Here is a 17,500-nt window from a genome sequence, read left to right on the forward strand (position 1 = left end):
TGCTAAAGCACACCGAACTAAATTCCTCAATAATGTTGCTTTAAAGAAGCAAAGTTTGAAGAGGTAAAGCTTAGGGCTGCTTGTGACGTCTTTGTTGTGTTGTGTTGTGCATGCAGACCAGCCCAGGATGAAGACCAGTTCACATGGGAATCTACAGGCAACATTTAAAAAGTGAACAGCCAAACAAAAACATTAAATCTGAGCAATACATCTGAATTGAGCATTACGGCTTTTGCTGCAGTATGACAATAGTCTTTCCATTTTGGTAATTGCAGCAGAAATAACTGTTGCATTAATACATTTGTGCACTCTTTTTTTTTTTTTTTTTTTTACTCAATTATTTCTCATTCTCATGTAATACTTTTAGAAATTTGTCCCCAAAAAAAACTGTGCCTGTGCCTTAGTTAAGAGCAGTACGTCTAGGCTAGGCCATCCCTTTGGCTTTCCATAAAGCGGCGCGGTACGGATGTCAGGTCCTCAAAGGTCAGGAGACAGTGACATCATTAATGTAGGCCTTTCTGATCAGCTCCATATGGTTCACTTAGCAGGAGGAAACAAACAGTTCAAAGGTGCTTTATTTACTTCTAATTCAAAACTTCTTCTGCTGCAATCTGCCAACATTTCATCTGCTGTTTGCTCTCCTTCTCGCTCTTTAGAAGGCTTGAACACGGCCAAGCAGTTTACCTTTTTATTTTTAATTGGCTGTTTTACTTTCTGTATATATATGACATGCACACACACACACACACACTCATACGCGGTCTAAGGAAAGGGGCAGGAAGTTTTTAACTAGTGGTTTTAATTAGAACACATCTACATCCTGCTGCCCGTTCTTTTTTTCAAGTATAATTGGTGACAGGTGTTCACTTTTTCTCTGCCTTAGACTGCCCGTTTCTACGTCTTCTCACAAAAGAATGTACGCTCAATTATCCATCAAACATAACAAAACCAAAAAAATAAATAAAACTTGAATTTGACACTACAAAACTTTACAAAAGTAAAGGACATCGATAACTGTTTTGGTACCATGGCAAAAGAAACATAAGTCCTGTGCACCCCAAAGTAAAAAGTGACCTTGACCTTAAATTGCAAGCTAACTCCTCCCGCACGATGTCTTAGTTGCACAAACACATCGGCAATGTTTCAGCATTGTGCAGTATTTGTGACACTTAGACCGTGTCACCTCCTCTGCTTTTTGTCTATATTTTTAAGATAATAAATAAATGCTGAAAGGACTTGAGAAATGTCACTTCTTGCCGACCTCTGAATTTTGACCGCAGCTCCTTTTTCTCATTTTTCTTGTTGCAGCTTCAGGTTGAAAAAATGACTGAAGATCTGCAATTTTTTAAAAACTTTCATTCTTTTCGATTTCATGGATCATTAAACTAACAGAGATTGTTGTTTGAAATCATGTGGATTCAAAAAGTATTGACGTACTGAACATTTTGACATTTTTTGCCTTCTTTTGTTTTTCTTCCACTACTTAAGTGTTGTCGCCATAAGCACTCTGTGTTGATCTGTTTGCACATTGGATCTGCAAAGTGTTTGCCAGGGTGTTTCTGCAGCAGCAGGTTATCCTGAATCACGGTCAAGTCTGCACCCCTCTATTGGACCTTTGTTTTGCTCATGTTTGCTCATCTAATCCCATGGTTGTCCTTGTTACTTTCTCCTTGTCTTCTTTTCACATCACTTCTCTGTGTCCACGTTTGTATTCATCCGCCTGCGTTGTAAGCATGCGTCTGATTTTCTATCCTCTCGTAAAGCATCGCAGTAAATCCCTCACTTGTTTATTTTTCTCCCTTTTTTTTTTTTTTATTGATATTAGCGCAGGAATCCTCCAGACTGATTAGTGGCTAAAAGATGGACTTGCTTGTTTCCCTTTGTGTGGAAACCTTTAGCACTGCCTTCCTCCTCTCCCCCGGCCCTTGTGTGACTGACAGGCCTTATTGGGCTATAACAGGCGTAACTCCCTCCTTTTGTCCGGGGACAATTCTCACACAGATTCGGAGCCGTGCGCATTCTTTGCCCACCACACTATTTGGTGTGCAGTGGGACCGAAAGAATCGCACACCCTGTCCCCGCTCCTCCTCCTCTACTCCTCCTCCCGGGCCCCTCCCCTCGTCCCTTTCTCCGCTTCCCCTCTGTGAAATGAACACTTCAGCAGGCCGGAAACATTTAATCTGGCCCCCTTTTGAAGAAAATTAATTGAAACTTGTCCCACTATAGCCTCCTTTCTCTTGCTCCATCTCGCCCTCCTTCCCTTTTCATGATTGGGTGGTGAAATTGTCAGAGGGCTTGTTTGTAGCGTGGCTTTGAATGGCGAGAAGAGGTGTTATTTCTTCTTTTTTCTGTTCTTTCATATGTATTTTTTTTTTCAATTTGGCAGAGAATAACATCCTAAGTGTGCTAGGTTTGAGAGCCATTGACAGCTAATGGTTGCTGTACGCGCCTGAGGAACAATGAACAAGCACTATAGTCCCTCTGATGCAGCGTAAATCAGGCCCTCCAAGTGTATAATAGCTGAAGAGGAGAATACAGACGGACAGAAGCATGTAATCAGAGAGGCACGGAGGCTCTTTATCTAGCGGCGTTTTTCCTCCAGCCCAATCAAAACAACCTCCCCGCTTGCCGTAGCCATGTTGGGGTTTGCGTCGCGCAGTGTTGCAGTGTAGTGTCAGCTTGGTTTCCCCACATCGTCCCATATCTGGCTTCCTCTGTCACAGAAATAGGTTCATCTACACCCCTCTTTTTCACACTCTCCTCTCGGACACCCCCACCGCCACCCTACCCCACCCCTTCCTGTGTTTGCGAAGGAGGGGGGGATATTATGCTAAGCCCCCAGCGTTAGTTTTTATGTTGCCATAGCAGCCTTGCTCCCACAGGGTTGTGACCTCAGATGATTACAGTACAAAGCCTATTGGGTCTTGAAAACCTCTTTGAAGATGAAAAGTCTTTGATGGTTTGTATTTATGCAAATCTCTCAGATATGATTTATCCAACTGAGATTGAATGGAGAGATGATTAAAATTGCCCCTATTTTTTTTTTTTTTTTTTTTTTAAATCCATCAATGGAGGGACCACTCTTTCAGTTGTTTTTTTTGGGGGGGGGTAGAACAAGAGTGGTGAGTGTGAGCACCGGGGTTATTTGGCTCTTCATTTAGGAAAATAGCATTGCTGTACCTGAGGTTATTTATATCTGTCTCTTTTTTTTCCCTGGTGTGTCAAAGAGGGAGCGAGAGAAAGGAGAGGAGGGGGGGACATGAGGTTAGACAGATTTCTGAGCTTTTGCGCCCTCTCTCTCTCTCTCTCTCCCTCTCTCTCGCTCTCTTTTTTTTGACTGGCTTTGAAAGGAAATATCTAACGGAAGGGGCTTTTGTGTGTTTCCAGATGATAGATTTTTGGAATTTGGGCAACCCCACTGGCAGTCCAGGGCTAGCTGTGAACTGGTCTGTTGGAAAAAATTGAAATGCTTTGGTCTTCAAAGAATTAAACTTGGTTTTAAAGCCCTACTTAGGTGAGCTTGCATATTAGCAGGAGTCGTGCAGAATAAAGGCCTCAGCAAAGTGTCACATCACACTCTGATTGTTGCTCCAGTCTCCCTGTTCCCTGCTATGGAAGCAGGTTGGGGGTGCAGAGCAAGAAGAATGTAGGAGTAAAACACACTCAAAGACATCCCCAAATCTTGTTTCTTCTCCCCCTTTTTTTTCCCCTACTTTGTTTCTTCTTTGGTTCGCCGTGTGTGTGCGTGTGTGCATGTGCACGTTTTCACGCGTGCACGTTCTCAGGGGAACACATGCTGTAGTTGAGCAGAGCCTGTGAACGAAGGTAGAGAAGGAGACTTCAGACGGAGAGGGGAACCCTGGTGATAATGTAAAATATTTCATTTCACCTGCTTTTGTTGCTGCTCTCCTGCGCTTGCTCCCTCAGCTGTTTGAACCCCACCATAGATGTGTTTCTGAATAAGGACTCAAATGGGAACAGTGCAGGTAATAAAGGTGTCAAGATTCATATCAAAAGTGAGTTTTTTGCACGTTAAGATTCCGTTTTTTACCCCCCCCCCCCCCTTCCTATCTGTCTGTCTTCCCCCATCGTGGATGTTGAAAGATGTGACATATCATTTATGTGGTTTTTACTGCTGGAAATGTTCTCTCGCTGTTTTAAATTCACTCTGACTCAATAACTCAGGATCTCAGTGTGGGTTTTCCCTGTTTCCATGCATATAACACAATGATTAAGTGGCAGCTGCACATTACTACACATACTGGAATTTAAGCGGTAATAAAAGGATGTGATGTTTCCCTAAAGATGAGTGCATATTCTAAAATCTAATAGAATCAAGCTGATGGCGAGTTTGAACAACAAATGATGCAGAGAGAATGAAAGCGCTCCAAACAAAGTGCAGACTCCAACAAAGTATAGCAAAAAACAAACACGTTTATTCTGATTGTTTGGAGGCGCATGGTTTCCAACAGGAGAACAGTGGGTTGTTGTTAATGAGTCGTGCATGAGATTGTCCCCGTGTGTTTAGTTTGTTGACAGGTTTCAGCGCAACTTGAAAGGACGGCCGCTGACAGGACCCATCCGCCTGGTCACCTTTGTGGAAACCGCTGTGGGCCTGCTCAATTTTAAGGTAAATTACAAACAATTGCCGCCCCAAAAAAAAACTGCCTGTGTAAGACATTTTTTTTTTCCTGTTTGTCCATTGTTCACTCTAGATTAAAGAGCGCGTCAGCTCGCCGAGCGCTCCACATGTCCAAAATGAAAGGGATTCAAAGCATTCGGACAGTCTCTCAAAATGAGCCTTTTTTTTTTTTTTTTTTTTTTCCCTGACTTCTTTTTCTCTTGTCTGTCTCTCCCTTTCCCTCTCCAGACATGCTGACATTTTTTAATTAGAACTGTTTTAATATCATCATACTGGGAAAGTTCTTAATGATATTTTGGCAAGCATCAAAGCACTTCCGTTTTCAGTGCAGCACGACCTTCAGCTACACGGGGAAAAGAGGGCACGGTTTTGGGCATTTGGGGAGAAACAAGCTGTCCTTCCTTTCTTTTGATTTGTCTTTTTTTTTTTTTTTTTTTAAGTTCCTCCACTCTGATTCTGTGTCTGTGTTTTTTGGTTGTTAGTGTGTGTACGTGTGTGTGTTCTGATGGCAGGGGGTGCCTCTGTGTGCTTTTTTTCTTGAGAACACCCTGTATCTTTGCCCAGACTGAACCCCCCGGTTTCAAGCAAGAGAAAGAAGAAGAAGAAGAAGAAGAAGAAGAAAAAAGAAAAACCTCTGTGGCACAGCTAGTGGTGAAATTAATTTGGAGGCCAACAAAAGCAGGAGACACATTCTTATTGTTTCACTCCCTTCTCCACAGACAATCACATTCCAGATTTTATTTTTTTTAAGTTCACTGTCAGGCGATAGTAACTGTATCCTGAAGTGATGTCTGAGTAGAAGAGCTTGTTTGAGCTTGACTTTTTCAGAGCAGGTGCGAATATGATGCTTTCCTTTCTAAAGCTTCGCTCCACTGTAGAAAAAAAACAGATTTGATTACATTTGATTTAGCAAAATAACTTCATGCTTTACTAATTATTGTTGACTTTACACGACATGCTGTAGCAGTTTAAGACTTTTAAAACACAGACGTTGATGAGTGAAGATAAGAAATCAGGAATAATTTGGTTGTAGAATAAGTACACAAGGCATCAGCTGATCAATCGGACTCACTTTTTCAGCCCTGACTGTCAACGAACTGGTAAGAATGGTAGTTAAAGTTTCAAGAATTGATACCAACCACTACTACTGCTTTCTTTGGTTTGACAAAAATGAATCTCTGAAGACTCCTGATTGTGTTGTTTTCATTTGAGTATGTAGCGTTTATACCTGCAGGTGGTAGGTTAAGTAGTAAGAGTATTATTGATGACGACAGTGATGATGATGATGACGATGGTTTTGTTTGATAATGGTGATTTTAGGATGTTTTTGATGCTGATTAGAGCTCTCAAGAACAGCGGTCGATGTTGTGCTTTGCCTGTCAGCTCCTGTGTGTCTGATCTTACTGACGTTGTTTTCTCTTTTCTAGATCCTTACTTGTGATGCACTTACTCTCTGTAAATGTACGTCGCTTTGGATAGAAGCGTCTGCTAGTTGAATTGTAGATGTTGCACCGTATGTAATAAATGTGTAACAGATTAGCGTCCTAAAGAGAACTTAAAGAAAATGAAACGTAGGTCATTAAAACAATTGTCAACACATTAGAGGGTCAGTAGATATAAAGAGTGAGAGAAGTGACAGACATATTGGCAGATATAAATCAGGGTAGATCTGTGTCACTTGATTCAGAAATGTATTTCAGTGATATATATATCTGTATATATTCTCTCCAGGCGGTGTGTGAGGAACTCCGTGGACTTGCTCCAGCAGCTGGTCTGCACCATGACGGAGTGGTGTTTGGCTCTGATGACTTCTGTGCCAGCATAGGTAGCTACTACGACTTCTATTAAACTTTCTCAACATTGAGTTTGCTTCAGTAGTGTTATCCTTTCTTCCTCTGCCAACATCGAGTCATGTTGCATAGTAACAGCTTTTAAAAATAGTGATACTGCATGTCCACACAGGTATTCAAACATAACTGATTAATGTATTGCAGGGGGAAATGTTTTCAAATCAAGTTCTTCTTTTATTGTGCTTATGTTTTATTGAAGAGGGAGATGGTTTTTTGGATGAGTGTGTTTTCAGTCAAAGCTCAAAGATAATATGCAGAAGGAGATAGAAATGAGTTTCATCTCACAAGTGTATTATTTTCTAAATCAATTCCTCAGATGGACAGGAAGTTTGCTGATAAAGGCAGAAATATTCGAGTGATTTGAAAATAATACCAGACTTTACTCCACAGTAAAGTTTAACTCTCCATCAACGGAGAATAAAATAAATTGTAATATTTCTCACCAGTGTTATTGTCCTGATTGTGACACTGATTCATCTTTTTTTATCACCTGTGCACCTCTTACTCCAAGCGTTCTCACTCCTTATCTGTTTTATGACTTACATGATATGTATGCACCCCCTTTCTTTTTTGTCTCCCAGGTGCCACACGAACCAAAGATGCCAGGGAGCTCCTTTATGCGAGGCAGAAGGTGGTGGTGACCACCAAAGCGTTTGGTCTGCAGGCCATCGACCTGGTCTACATCGACTACAAAGACCTGGAGGGGCTGAGGCGACAGGCCAGAGAGGGAGCCCTCATGGGATTCACAGGTACACTTCCTGCTGGGGTCTCTAATCTGCCCCTGTCCTCTTAAATAAGGTCACTTGAAGTCCACAAATGAACATCTCTGTGCACCACAGATACCTCACAGTTTTTAAACTCTATATTCTTTACTTCTCTAAACCTCACATGAACAGATTAACCTCTTTTTTTTTTTTTTTACATGCAATCATTCACTCTGTCTCATTGTTTTCATGTCTTCCAAGTGACAAAGAGGTTGGTTCTTAATGTAGTTTAAAGACATTAAAAGGATGCAGAATATCGCCTAGCTTGTGTGACATTCATGTCATTTAACTCTTCTTTATAACAATGGTTCTAACTTAAAATGAGCGTTGTGTCTCTGCTCCAGAAACTGGCCGCTTGTCTTTTTTTTTTTTTGTACCGACTGACACCAAAACTAGGACTTTTTCTCTTCTTCCTTCTGGTGTGCCCATGATGAAGGGTTTTGTGTCCATGTGCTCACCTGCAAGTGTGATTAAATTTAACAGAGAGTGGTAGCCTGTGCTTTAACAGCGCACTGTGTGTGTCTGTAGCCAGGCAACGCTCTCAGAATTTGTGTGTGAGTGTGTCTGTGCCCTGCAGACTGCATGTAACCACAGAAGGCAGGGCAGCCTTTTTTCTTTTTCTTTTTTCAGATTCATTCATTATTCCTTCGCTGCAGCAGATATTATTTGCTCTGGTATTTTCATCCCTTGAAGGCCGATCATTTTCAAAATCTGTCATGTAGTATTCACCCCCCCCCCCAACAATAAAATGTTTTGTTTACTCAAAGTAATAATTGTCTTCCTTAGGCTTTGAGATACCGAGTAGAATTAGTCAGCTTTCACGCTACAAATAAATTGTTGGAAAAAAAAGCTTTTCTTTCAATTGCATTCAACAACTTCATGAATCCCTCTAAGAGCAATGTGTGTGGAGCAAGCTTGTCCATGACGCAAAGAACAGACAGCACATAATTACACATAAGAGGAAGAAATACAATGGTAAATAAATGCTGATTTCTTTTTTTTTGGCACTGAAAAGTAGAAAACGCCTGAGCACACTCTCCACGTTGCACTCTCCTCGACACACGCTTCCTGCACTTCACATCGTCAAATCATCTTCTAGCAGCGCTCCTTGCTGCCTCATACGGCAACTTATTTTCCAGGTGACCTCATTTGCCACCTCTATTCTCTGGGGCTGCAGGTTCATGTGAGCAGTATGTGTACCTGTGTGTGTCTATATCAGAATTATTCAGCAATTGCAATGTGCTTTTTTAAAAATATTTTGCACCGACAAATTCTAGTTTAGCATTTTTACTTTTGAATATTTGCACACTGCAATAAGGGCGCGTTATGTTAAGCCCTAGTGCTTCTCAAATGTGTTCATTAAATTAAGAAAATACATTTTTGGGGGGGGGGGAATTGAAAAGAACAACTCTGTGTTTTGTTCGTCTGAGGTGAGAGGTGTAAAAGCAAATGAACAGAAGCAGCTGCTTGATGGAATAAATGGTTTTGATTTGATATGGAACAGAACCAGTCAAAAGCACTGGATTAGTGGCTTACAAGCCGTGGGCACTCTGTATAATCTTAGTTAGTAGCTATTACTGGCCCGAGTGTGCTTAAGCAATAATGCGGTGCAGCCAAAAGCCTCTACCTGTGCAGTAATTGACCTTGGCAGTGCCTAAGCCGCAACCAGCACCCATTAGCACAGAACACACCGGTCAAACACAAACACCCGGTGCTTCTTAATGCTAAACAAGTCAGTGTGAAGACAGAATGCAGGGATCAAATCTCTTCATTTTCTGATCTTTTTTTAACTTTACAAGCACCTTGTTTTATGTGCTGTAAACTACGTGTTGCTGCTGAGACTCAGTGATCCGTCTGAAACATGATCGCCTCCCAGAAATATAGAAACGGTTCCACAAAAATTCTCTGCTTTCAGGGTCCACATTTCACTTCCATCCCCGGGACCCTGCCCATCATTCGCCTGAGAGCACTTTGCTAAATAGCAATCCTCCAATGAGACGCCAGCACCACATGGCAGAGCGGGATTGGCTGGAGGGCATGAATGATGCAGTTTTAGGGGAACCAATGGGTTGTAACTGAGGGCACCTGAGTTACCCTGTCTGTCTCTGCGCGCTGTCATTCTGCTGTCGTCCTACACACACGCACACACACACACACACACACACGCACGCACATATGACAACCATACACAGGACGAGACACACTATCTTTTAGCCTGCAGTTTTCAGTGTGGAAACATGCTGCTCCGTCTTCAGACCAGGAGCAAAACAGGTGGCAGAAGAGGGAATGCATTCTCTTGTTGTCTCACTTCTCAAATACAAACACACACAAATACATACACACTAGTCATGATCAACTAGATAATCGTGATTAATTAAGACCTGAAATAAATGCATTCATTTTTCTAATCGCGTGCTATTTTGTCCCGTCAGGGGCACCGTGGATAAGCCTGCGGAGTGTCTCCCTGTAGTCACAGTGATGGAAAAGAACGACACTGCTGCGTCTTTGAATGTCTCATTTCACTTAAAAAAAAAATGATTATGACAGAAACGTAACCTTCCATCTACCAGAAGGACCTTACTTTATTTCAAACAGCAAGTAAAGTCAAGTTAAGTCAACATACAATTTCAAAATAAAAGCCTAATACTTTTATTTTTAAATGCGAAATAATGGAATTTCAAATGTAGGTTTAAAAGTCTGATTAATCGTAAATAACTTACTGAAATTTAAGGATTAATCGCCATTAAAAAAAATGTAATTGTCTGACAGCCCTGATAGAAACATTCAAAAAACACACACATTGAGTTTTGTACTTCAAACAGATTCATGGTATGAGCAAAGGAAAAGTAGGAGCACTAAAAATGCACTTGTTTTTTTGCCGAATAGGAGGTTCACAGATATATAAAAGTACACAAACACATTCATACACACATCTCTCCAGTGTGGCCCTGGGCAGTCCTCAGGCTCCAAGAGAAGAACTCCACCTCTATATTCACAAACACACACACACAAGCATTGATGCATTTGCAGGGACGTTTTAATATAACATAATAAAACATGCTTGCTTGTATGATTCTCATGTAAAATTATGATTATATATTAATAGATTGACAGAAGGTGAATCATAAAATGTGTGGATTCATAATTTGGCAAATCTTCAAGCAAGAACATCAAACATTTTGCTGGTTCCAGCTTCCTAAATGCAGCAGTGTGTCACTCTTTGCCCTCCTGTTCATGAGAAAACATTAAGGTTCCAAATAGTTGTTTAAAAAAAACGTGTCAATTTAAGACTTTTGCTTTGGGCCTCTGAGGAATAGTGATAAAGATTTGTCACAAGTGTGCGAAATGTATCGTCAGGACAGTTAATCGTCAGGTTAATATTCTCTGTAAGAACTGGTTTGTCGTAGCCCTAATAATGAGTTTCTGTTAAATGAACTATATTGTCTCATTGTCCCAGCCTCCATGTACAGTACAGCGTGTTGATTGTGTAACTGCAGTGTGTGTTTCTCTGAGGTTAACTGGGGTGAGCGGAGCTGGATGAAGGGAGAGGGGTTCTCTCCTCCCCCTCTCCTCTCCTCTACTGTCCTCCTTTCCTCTACCCTACTCCCCTAATTTTTTTTTTTTTTCCTCCCCTGCTCGTGCTGCCCGCCCCGCTCGGCCACCTTGAAGGATTTGTTGTCGGCGACACAGCTAAGCCCCAAAGTGTCGAGTTCCTGCTGCCTGCAGCTGAGTCGTGGATCTCAGCAGACGTTTCATAACCTTAACTTATCGCTACAAGTTTGATCTGCAAATGTACACGGGATTATGTCTGCGGCGTTAGCCCACATTTTACAGAGAGGGAGTGGGATTCAAGAGGGGTGGGTGAATGGGTGGATGGGAGAGGACTGTGTCAGACGGAGCTTTAACTACATGTTAAGCTCGTGTTTGAGTCGGATGTTGTGATTTGACCGCTGACAATGAACATTTACTGAGACTGTGCAAAGATATCAAATGTATGAAGGGGTAAACAGCGATTCCTTCATAGCTGCTGCTGCCTTATTGAAGGATTGTTGATGTTCAAATCCATGAAAAAAGTGGAATATTTTTTTTTTAAATAGTTTGAAATACTGTCCTTGTTTTCTTAAGTGTATAGCTTGACTGTGTGTGTTTCCTGAAGTCCTACTAAGCGTTCAGCTTAGTTTCTTTTTGTCATCAATACTGACCTACAGGCAGATTAAAGACACTTTAGTCTTTTCTGATTCACAGCATCTTCTGCTCATTTCCTCCAACTCATAACATATGAACATAAACACATTATATTTCCTTTCCTCCTCTCTGTCCGATGTTATTCCTCTCACATGGTAACAGTTCAAGTTGTCACTCTGTTCTGGAAAACTGTTGGTTTAACAGTTGTTGTTAGAAATAATGGAAGAATTAAAAACTGGAAGAGAAACTTGGATGGTGTTGGTATAATCGAGGCAGGTAATTGGCACAAACTCTGTTATTGAAAGCTCTGTGCCAACAAGCAAAAACATTTTTTTTTAAACTCAAGTAGCTCTTGTATTTAATTTTCATTTGGAGCCAAAGCCTACCTGCTGTTATCATTAGCATATCTCACTTTTTCTTCCTTTCTCTCTTTCTCTTGTGTGTGTGTGTGTTTGTGTGTGTAGGTAAGCAGGTGATCCACCCAGGGCAGATCCAGGCTGTGCAGGAGGAGTTCTCCCCCAGTCCTGAGAGGGTCGAGTGGGCCAAAGAGCTCATTGCAGCTTTTGACCAGCACCAAAAGGAGGGAAAGGTAACATCAGCATCCTGTGCTCAAATTTAAACCACCATCATTTACAAGGTTAAAAAAAAAAAAAAATCTATTACTCTCTCTGTGATTTCAATTTCATCTCTCATGGCCCCCTCACTGAGACAATTTGGGAATTTAGTCAGAAATAAAGTACTGAAAAGTAGTTTCTGCAAAATATGAATGCTTTATTAGACGCACTGTCTATTATTAATATTGTTTTTATTATTATGCAAATGCAAAGACAAAACAAAAAAAAGAAGCACTAACCATCTTATCTTGCTTATCATATGTGTCAGCATTTTTTTTTTTTCTGGAGATTTCCAGTTTTCTCAATCAAACTTATTCCACATATAAGTCACTGTAATCCTAAAACTGAAAATAAATAGTTTTAATTGGATTGAATTTAAGATAAACTAGGAGATTTTCTTCAACTTCCTCAAACTGATGTCTCCAGCATGACACCATATCTGTGAGTGTGTGCTGCGATGGGCAGGAGTCGTCCTCCGCCCTGAGACTGGATCCCTTTGTGTACCCTCTGACACACCTCTGTGCTTCTAGAGAATACATACTGTACGACCCCTGGTGTAGGAAGGGGGCAGGAAAGGGGGGGGGGGGGTTGGGCCAATTAAGTGTACAATATTATTGTTCCTAATTTAGTGCATGGTTGGATCCTGTGTGTTGAGCTCGGTGGGCTATCTGCTGAGGTAATACACAATCTGCCCACACCTCTCTCACTGCCAGGGCCGCTCCTGCTAAGCATCGCCCGAGGGATTCATATCCTACCCATCCCTCTGCTGCGCTGTGTGTGTGTGTGTGTGAGTGTGTGTGAGTGTGTGTGTGTGTGTGTGTGTGTGTGTGTGTGTGTGTGTGTGTGTGTGTGAGAGTGTGAGAGTGTGTGAGTGAGTGTAGGTTTGAAAAGCAAGCAGGGTCAGTCCTTTTGTCTTTCAACACGACAGGTGCTTGGTTTTTATAATTCCTAAGCTATTGGCTGCATTTTCCAGATTTTAGTTTTTTTTTACTTCTAATCTAATACCAAAAGATTCATAATTCCCAAATGCTCTAAACTTACATTTTCTTTTGCATCGTCCTCTTTTCTTTACTAAATGGTTTTGTCTATAATGCTAAAGTTTTTAGATTAAAATTGTTAATGCTTCATCCACACACAAAGAAAATGGGATTCATGATTGCTCTCCTGCAGTGGATCGTTCTGCAGTAACAACAATGACCTACTACCTAAGATCATTCAAAGTGTTTTGTTCTGTGTAGATCCGGTCTAACATTCCTCTTCCTCTGTCCGTAAAAACCTTTTCAGGGAGCGTTCACCTTCCGTGGCAGCATGATCGACATGCCCTCTGTGAAGCAGGCACAGAACATCCTCTCGCTCGCCGTCGCCGTGCCAGAGAAACGACACGACCGATAAGCAGAAACACGAGGAACCACACGACGCGACCCTGACAGGAGAGGTCGATGGACACTGGGATTGCCGCAGGTTTCATGAACAAAAAAAAAGAGCACTTTTTAAGGCTTTGAAACTCACTCTGGTAGAAGTTTGGGGTTATGTTTTTTTTTTTTAAGAACTGTTGAAATGCTTGTATTTAATTCATGTGATTGTCGGGACATTTCCAGAGGGGATGATTATGTTAAAATATACCTTCAGATGTTTTCAACTCTGTGAGCGAGCATGGAGCAGCAGAAATCTGTGTCTTGAAGTGTGTGTCGAGGATTATTTCCCCCGTGCGGGCCACTTTCTTGGCACACTCTGAAGTGTGTGTGCGCCGTCCTGTCACTCTTCAGTGTGTGTCCCAGGTCATGATGAATGCTCTTCCATCTCCACGGTCCAGGCAGCTGGGCGAAAAGGGTAAACAAACACAACAAGCCACTGTTGTTGGAGCTATTCATTAGGCCCCAGTCCTCCAGTCAGGCCTCAGCAACCCCCCCCCCTTCCCCCACCTCTCCCCTACCCAGGCCCTGACTCTCAGACATCAAAGTCCCACTCACTGGAAGAAAAAAAAAAAACCTGATGGAAGTGCATAAACTCACTATTTAGCTTTTTTTTTTGTGTGCGTCTGTCTCCTTAGCAAAGACATGCAGCTCGCTCTGTGGCAGCTGCAGGCCTGTGGTCTTGATGGAGAAGGCGTGCAGTGTCAGACACACCATGACCTGCACGAAAAATAAACACTGTATACATGCACACGCTGCGGCACTGTTCCACAACTGATCTCTCATTTAGCACCAACTTCCACTGAAATAACCAGCTACAGCCTCTGGGATGACATTCACCTGTGTGTTTGTGTTTTAATAAAGGAACATTTAAATTGATTTCCTGACATCAACAAGAAGCAACTACTGGCAGAACTGCAAGAAATATTAACGATTTTTTTGTACTTCTAAATGTAAATTACAAAAAAAAAAGTTATGGGGACACGGACACACTTTGCAAAATAAATCAAAAAGAAATTTGAAACGGGAGAAAACACAGACATGACGACACAAAACCGTATTCGAACAAAGTAGACAACAATTGAAATGCCATCTTGATGGATTATCCGCCACATAAACAAAAAGTCTGAAAGGGTTTTACTTCTTGAATGCCCCCCCCCCCATCCCTACACTTCAGTTTGTATCTGCAGTCCTGGAAACATGAACCTTTCTTTTTTAAGTCCATTTAAAAGGCAATCGACCTGTCTGTTTGCTTTTCTTATAAACCTTTAAATGATGTCTTACAAGAAGAAGCAGATAAAAGCCAATCTGCAAAAAATATAAAGTATTTCAGTGCATGGGTATTCCAAAAAAAAAAAAGACAACAGCAACACACTTACACACATTTTAATGGACACACACAGATAAATCCAACAGCCTAAAAACAAACTATGCAATGCAGCGTAGGGGAATCCTCCACCACACAAACAAAAAAGTCTGAAAGAGCTCCAGAAATGTACACAGAACGTGACTCCTTGAACGCCTCCCTTTCCTAAACCTCAGTCTACACCTCTAATGTTGACATTTAAACGTTACACTCTGCTTATGAGTCTACAACAAAGATCCTTCACCTTCTGTTCTTTGCATTACCAAAATGTAGTCGCTCTCTTTTTCTTTTTTTTTCACCTAGCTTTACATGGTAACTTTTCCAAATGAAACAAAAGAATGAACTCCCGGAAAAGTTCTGTGAAGTCAAATATATTCAAATTCAAACTACTTAATTAATCCCACTAGAGGCAATTGGTTTAGAGCAGCTTTAACATAAAAAAAACAAAAGCCACATACATACAACACTAAAGTAGTACAAGGTGAGTACAATGAAGGCTCTGTGCAGTGTTTGTACACGTCTGACTTCCATAGACAGTGAAGTGGGTGTGATGTTGGAGTGAGACAGATTAGTGGCCATGTTGCTCCAGCAGACCAGGACCGAGGCTTTGTCTCTCTGACTGCGGATGGGAGGATAATTGGGGGGGTGTTGAATGGTTAATAGTGCCATTGGTGACCATGGTAATGAAAGGCACCACACCTCCCCTACCCCACCTCGTCCACTCATCTCTCTCTCTCTCTCTCTCTCTCTCTCATACTGTATGAGCTATTGTGTCTGGGGCAGGACGCCGGTCTGTGCCAGGCCAGGCCAGACAAAAAAAAAAAAAAGATCGAAACCCACTCCTGCGCCCAGCCAAAGACCCCAACAGTAAGCCGTCTCGTTGGCATCGGGCCACATACATTCTCTCACCCCTGGCTCACTTCTTTGCTGTCGGGAATTCACATTCGGCTTGTTTGTTTGTTTTTCGCCAAATCTACCATTACACACCCCGAGGTTGCTGTTGTGTTTGACTTTCATGAAATAAATCCACAAGCACTGTTCGGGCGAGGCCATTTTTTTGGTCTGATCTTTAAAATCAATGTGTGTGTGTGTGTGTGTGTGTGTGTGTGTGACAAGAGATGTTTTCCAGTTACAGATCTAGCAGATTGTCATGCGTCATGAACTGATTGCTTCAGTCTCAGAATGTGTCCTGATGTTGTGCTGTGTCATTAAAGCGGGAACGTCTGACTTTGTGACTTTTAAAACATTCATTAAAGTATTTATTTTTACGTTGCAATCAAATCTAAAAACCACTGCATAGAGAGATGTGCGAGAAAAACTGACTTTGTTCCTTTCTTCGACAATTCACTTTTGAATCCTGTAAGTGTCCAATTGAATGCAGATGAAGCAAAACATGGCTGCCACTAATACACTCAAGATCATCTTCAAAACACTAAACTGGTTCAATCTCATCGGAGACGAGAGAACAAGGCTGCAATCAATTCTGTTCTTTGATTTCTAATATCAATGACACCTGATATCAGTGCTTTCATTTAAACATCTCTATTCTGCAGTTGTAGTTTTTTAGTGGTGTTGATTTGGAGTTCTTTATATTTAAAGGTTTTATTGATTCCACACATGAGGCGTTCAGAATAGAGATTAACCTTTCAAAATAAAGCACTCTGTTGTACACAATCACCTATAGAGAATATTTACCTCTTAAGCACTGTCAACAAAAATCAAAAATATTATAACTATATGAAAAAAAGATTTAATAGTATTGGATCACATGCCATCATTAAAGACCGACTGATGAAGAGGACAGTGACTAGTGAATATGAGTTTTCTAAAGATGTTTAAATCTGAACATTTAATGCTTTAACATCATCAGTTTTATTCATCATCCCCCCCCCCCTCCTCGTTTTTTAAAAACACCTGGACTGCCCCTATTTAGTCAGACTAGAGTAAAAGTGTGTAATGAGCGACAGAAAGCCTCTGTTTGACACAATCGTCCAGCACTCAGAGTAGAACAGAGGCTCCCCAGGTGACTTTAGTGCTGAAGGAGGCCTTTCTGAAGGGACAACTCAGCTTCTCCTGGCTGCTCTGCACCAACAGGTGTCCTGCAGGCTGACAGGGGGAGGAAGGAAGGGAGGAAGGAAGCAGGGAGGGAGGAAACATCTCTTAGCAGAGGAAGCAGCAGAGCATCATGCAGGGATGAAGCAAAAACAAGGGGCAACTCTTCAGAGGAGGATCCGGAAATAATATGGCAAGTTTAGCCAAACAAAAAGCCCTCTTGGTGTTCGTTTACCCCAAATATTACCTCCCCCCCCACCCCCCTCCTTCCCTTTTTTATAATCCTCTTCTCATGTCATTCTTTGCACCAACATCTCTTCTCATTTCAGTTCAGAGGTGAAACAAACTTTTGTGCTTTGATGCTCATGGAGCTCGTTTGGCATTGCACCTTGACGACCTTGCAGTTCAGCAACGTGGAGAAGAAGCGACGGATACGAGCTGCAGCTCTGTCGATTAGAGGAATGCATCCCTGTCTTTCTCCGCTGTGTAATTCTACATGACGTTTCTATTATGCGTGCAGCTGATATAATCTCCTCAGTCCGCGCGGCCGCCTTTATTTAAACACATCTCTCCTTCTATTCCCTGAGAGAGTAAATTACAATTAACACGATTATA

At 41.7% G+C, this 17,500-nt stretch overlaps 1 protein-coding gene across 1 annotated transcript in view; it reads left to right on the top strand.

Annotated features, from left to right (window-relative positions):
- clybl (citrate lyase beta like) overlaps positions 1-16,065 on the top strand; it is a 64,521-nt gene extending 48,456 nt beyond the window's left edge. Inside the window, exons 4-8 of the mRNA XM_020633970.3 lie at positions 4,529-4,630; positions 6,374-6,467; positions 7,074-7,241; positions 11,906-12,030; positions 13,340-16,065. Coding sequence (XP_020489626.2) covers positions 4,529-4,630; positions 6,374-6,467; positions 7,074-7,241; positions 11,906-12,030; positions 13,340-13,447 — 597 coding nt within the window. The 3' untranslated portion in view covers positions 13,448-16,065. The remainder of the gene's footprint in view (positions 1-4,528; positions 4,631-6,373; positions 6,468-7,073; positions 7,242-11,905; positions 12,031-13,339) is intronic.
- Positions 16,066-17,500: the final 1,435 nt, after the last annotated feature.

The sequence above is a fragment of the Labrus bergylta genome, chromosome 13, assembly GCF_963930695.1.
Source record: "Labrus bergylta chromosome 13, fLabBer1.1, whole genome shotgun sequence".
NCBI lineage: Eukaryota > Metazoa > Chordata > Actinopteri > Labriformes > Labridae > Labrus > Labrus bergylta.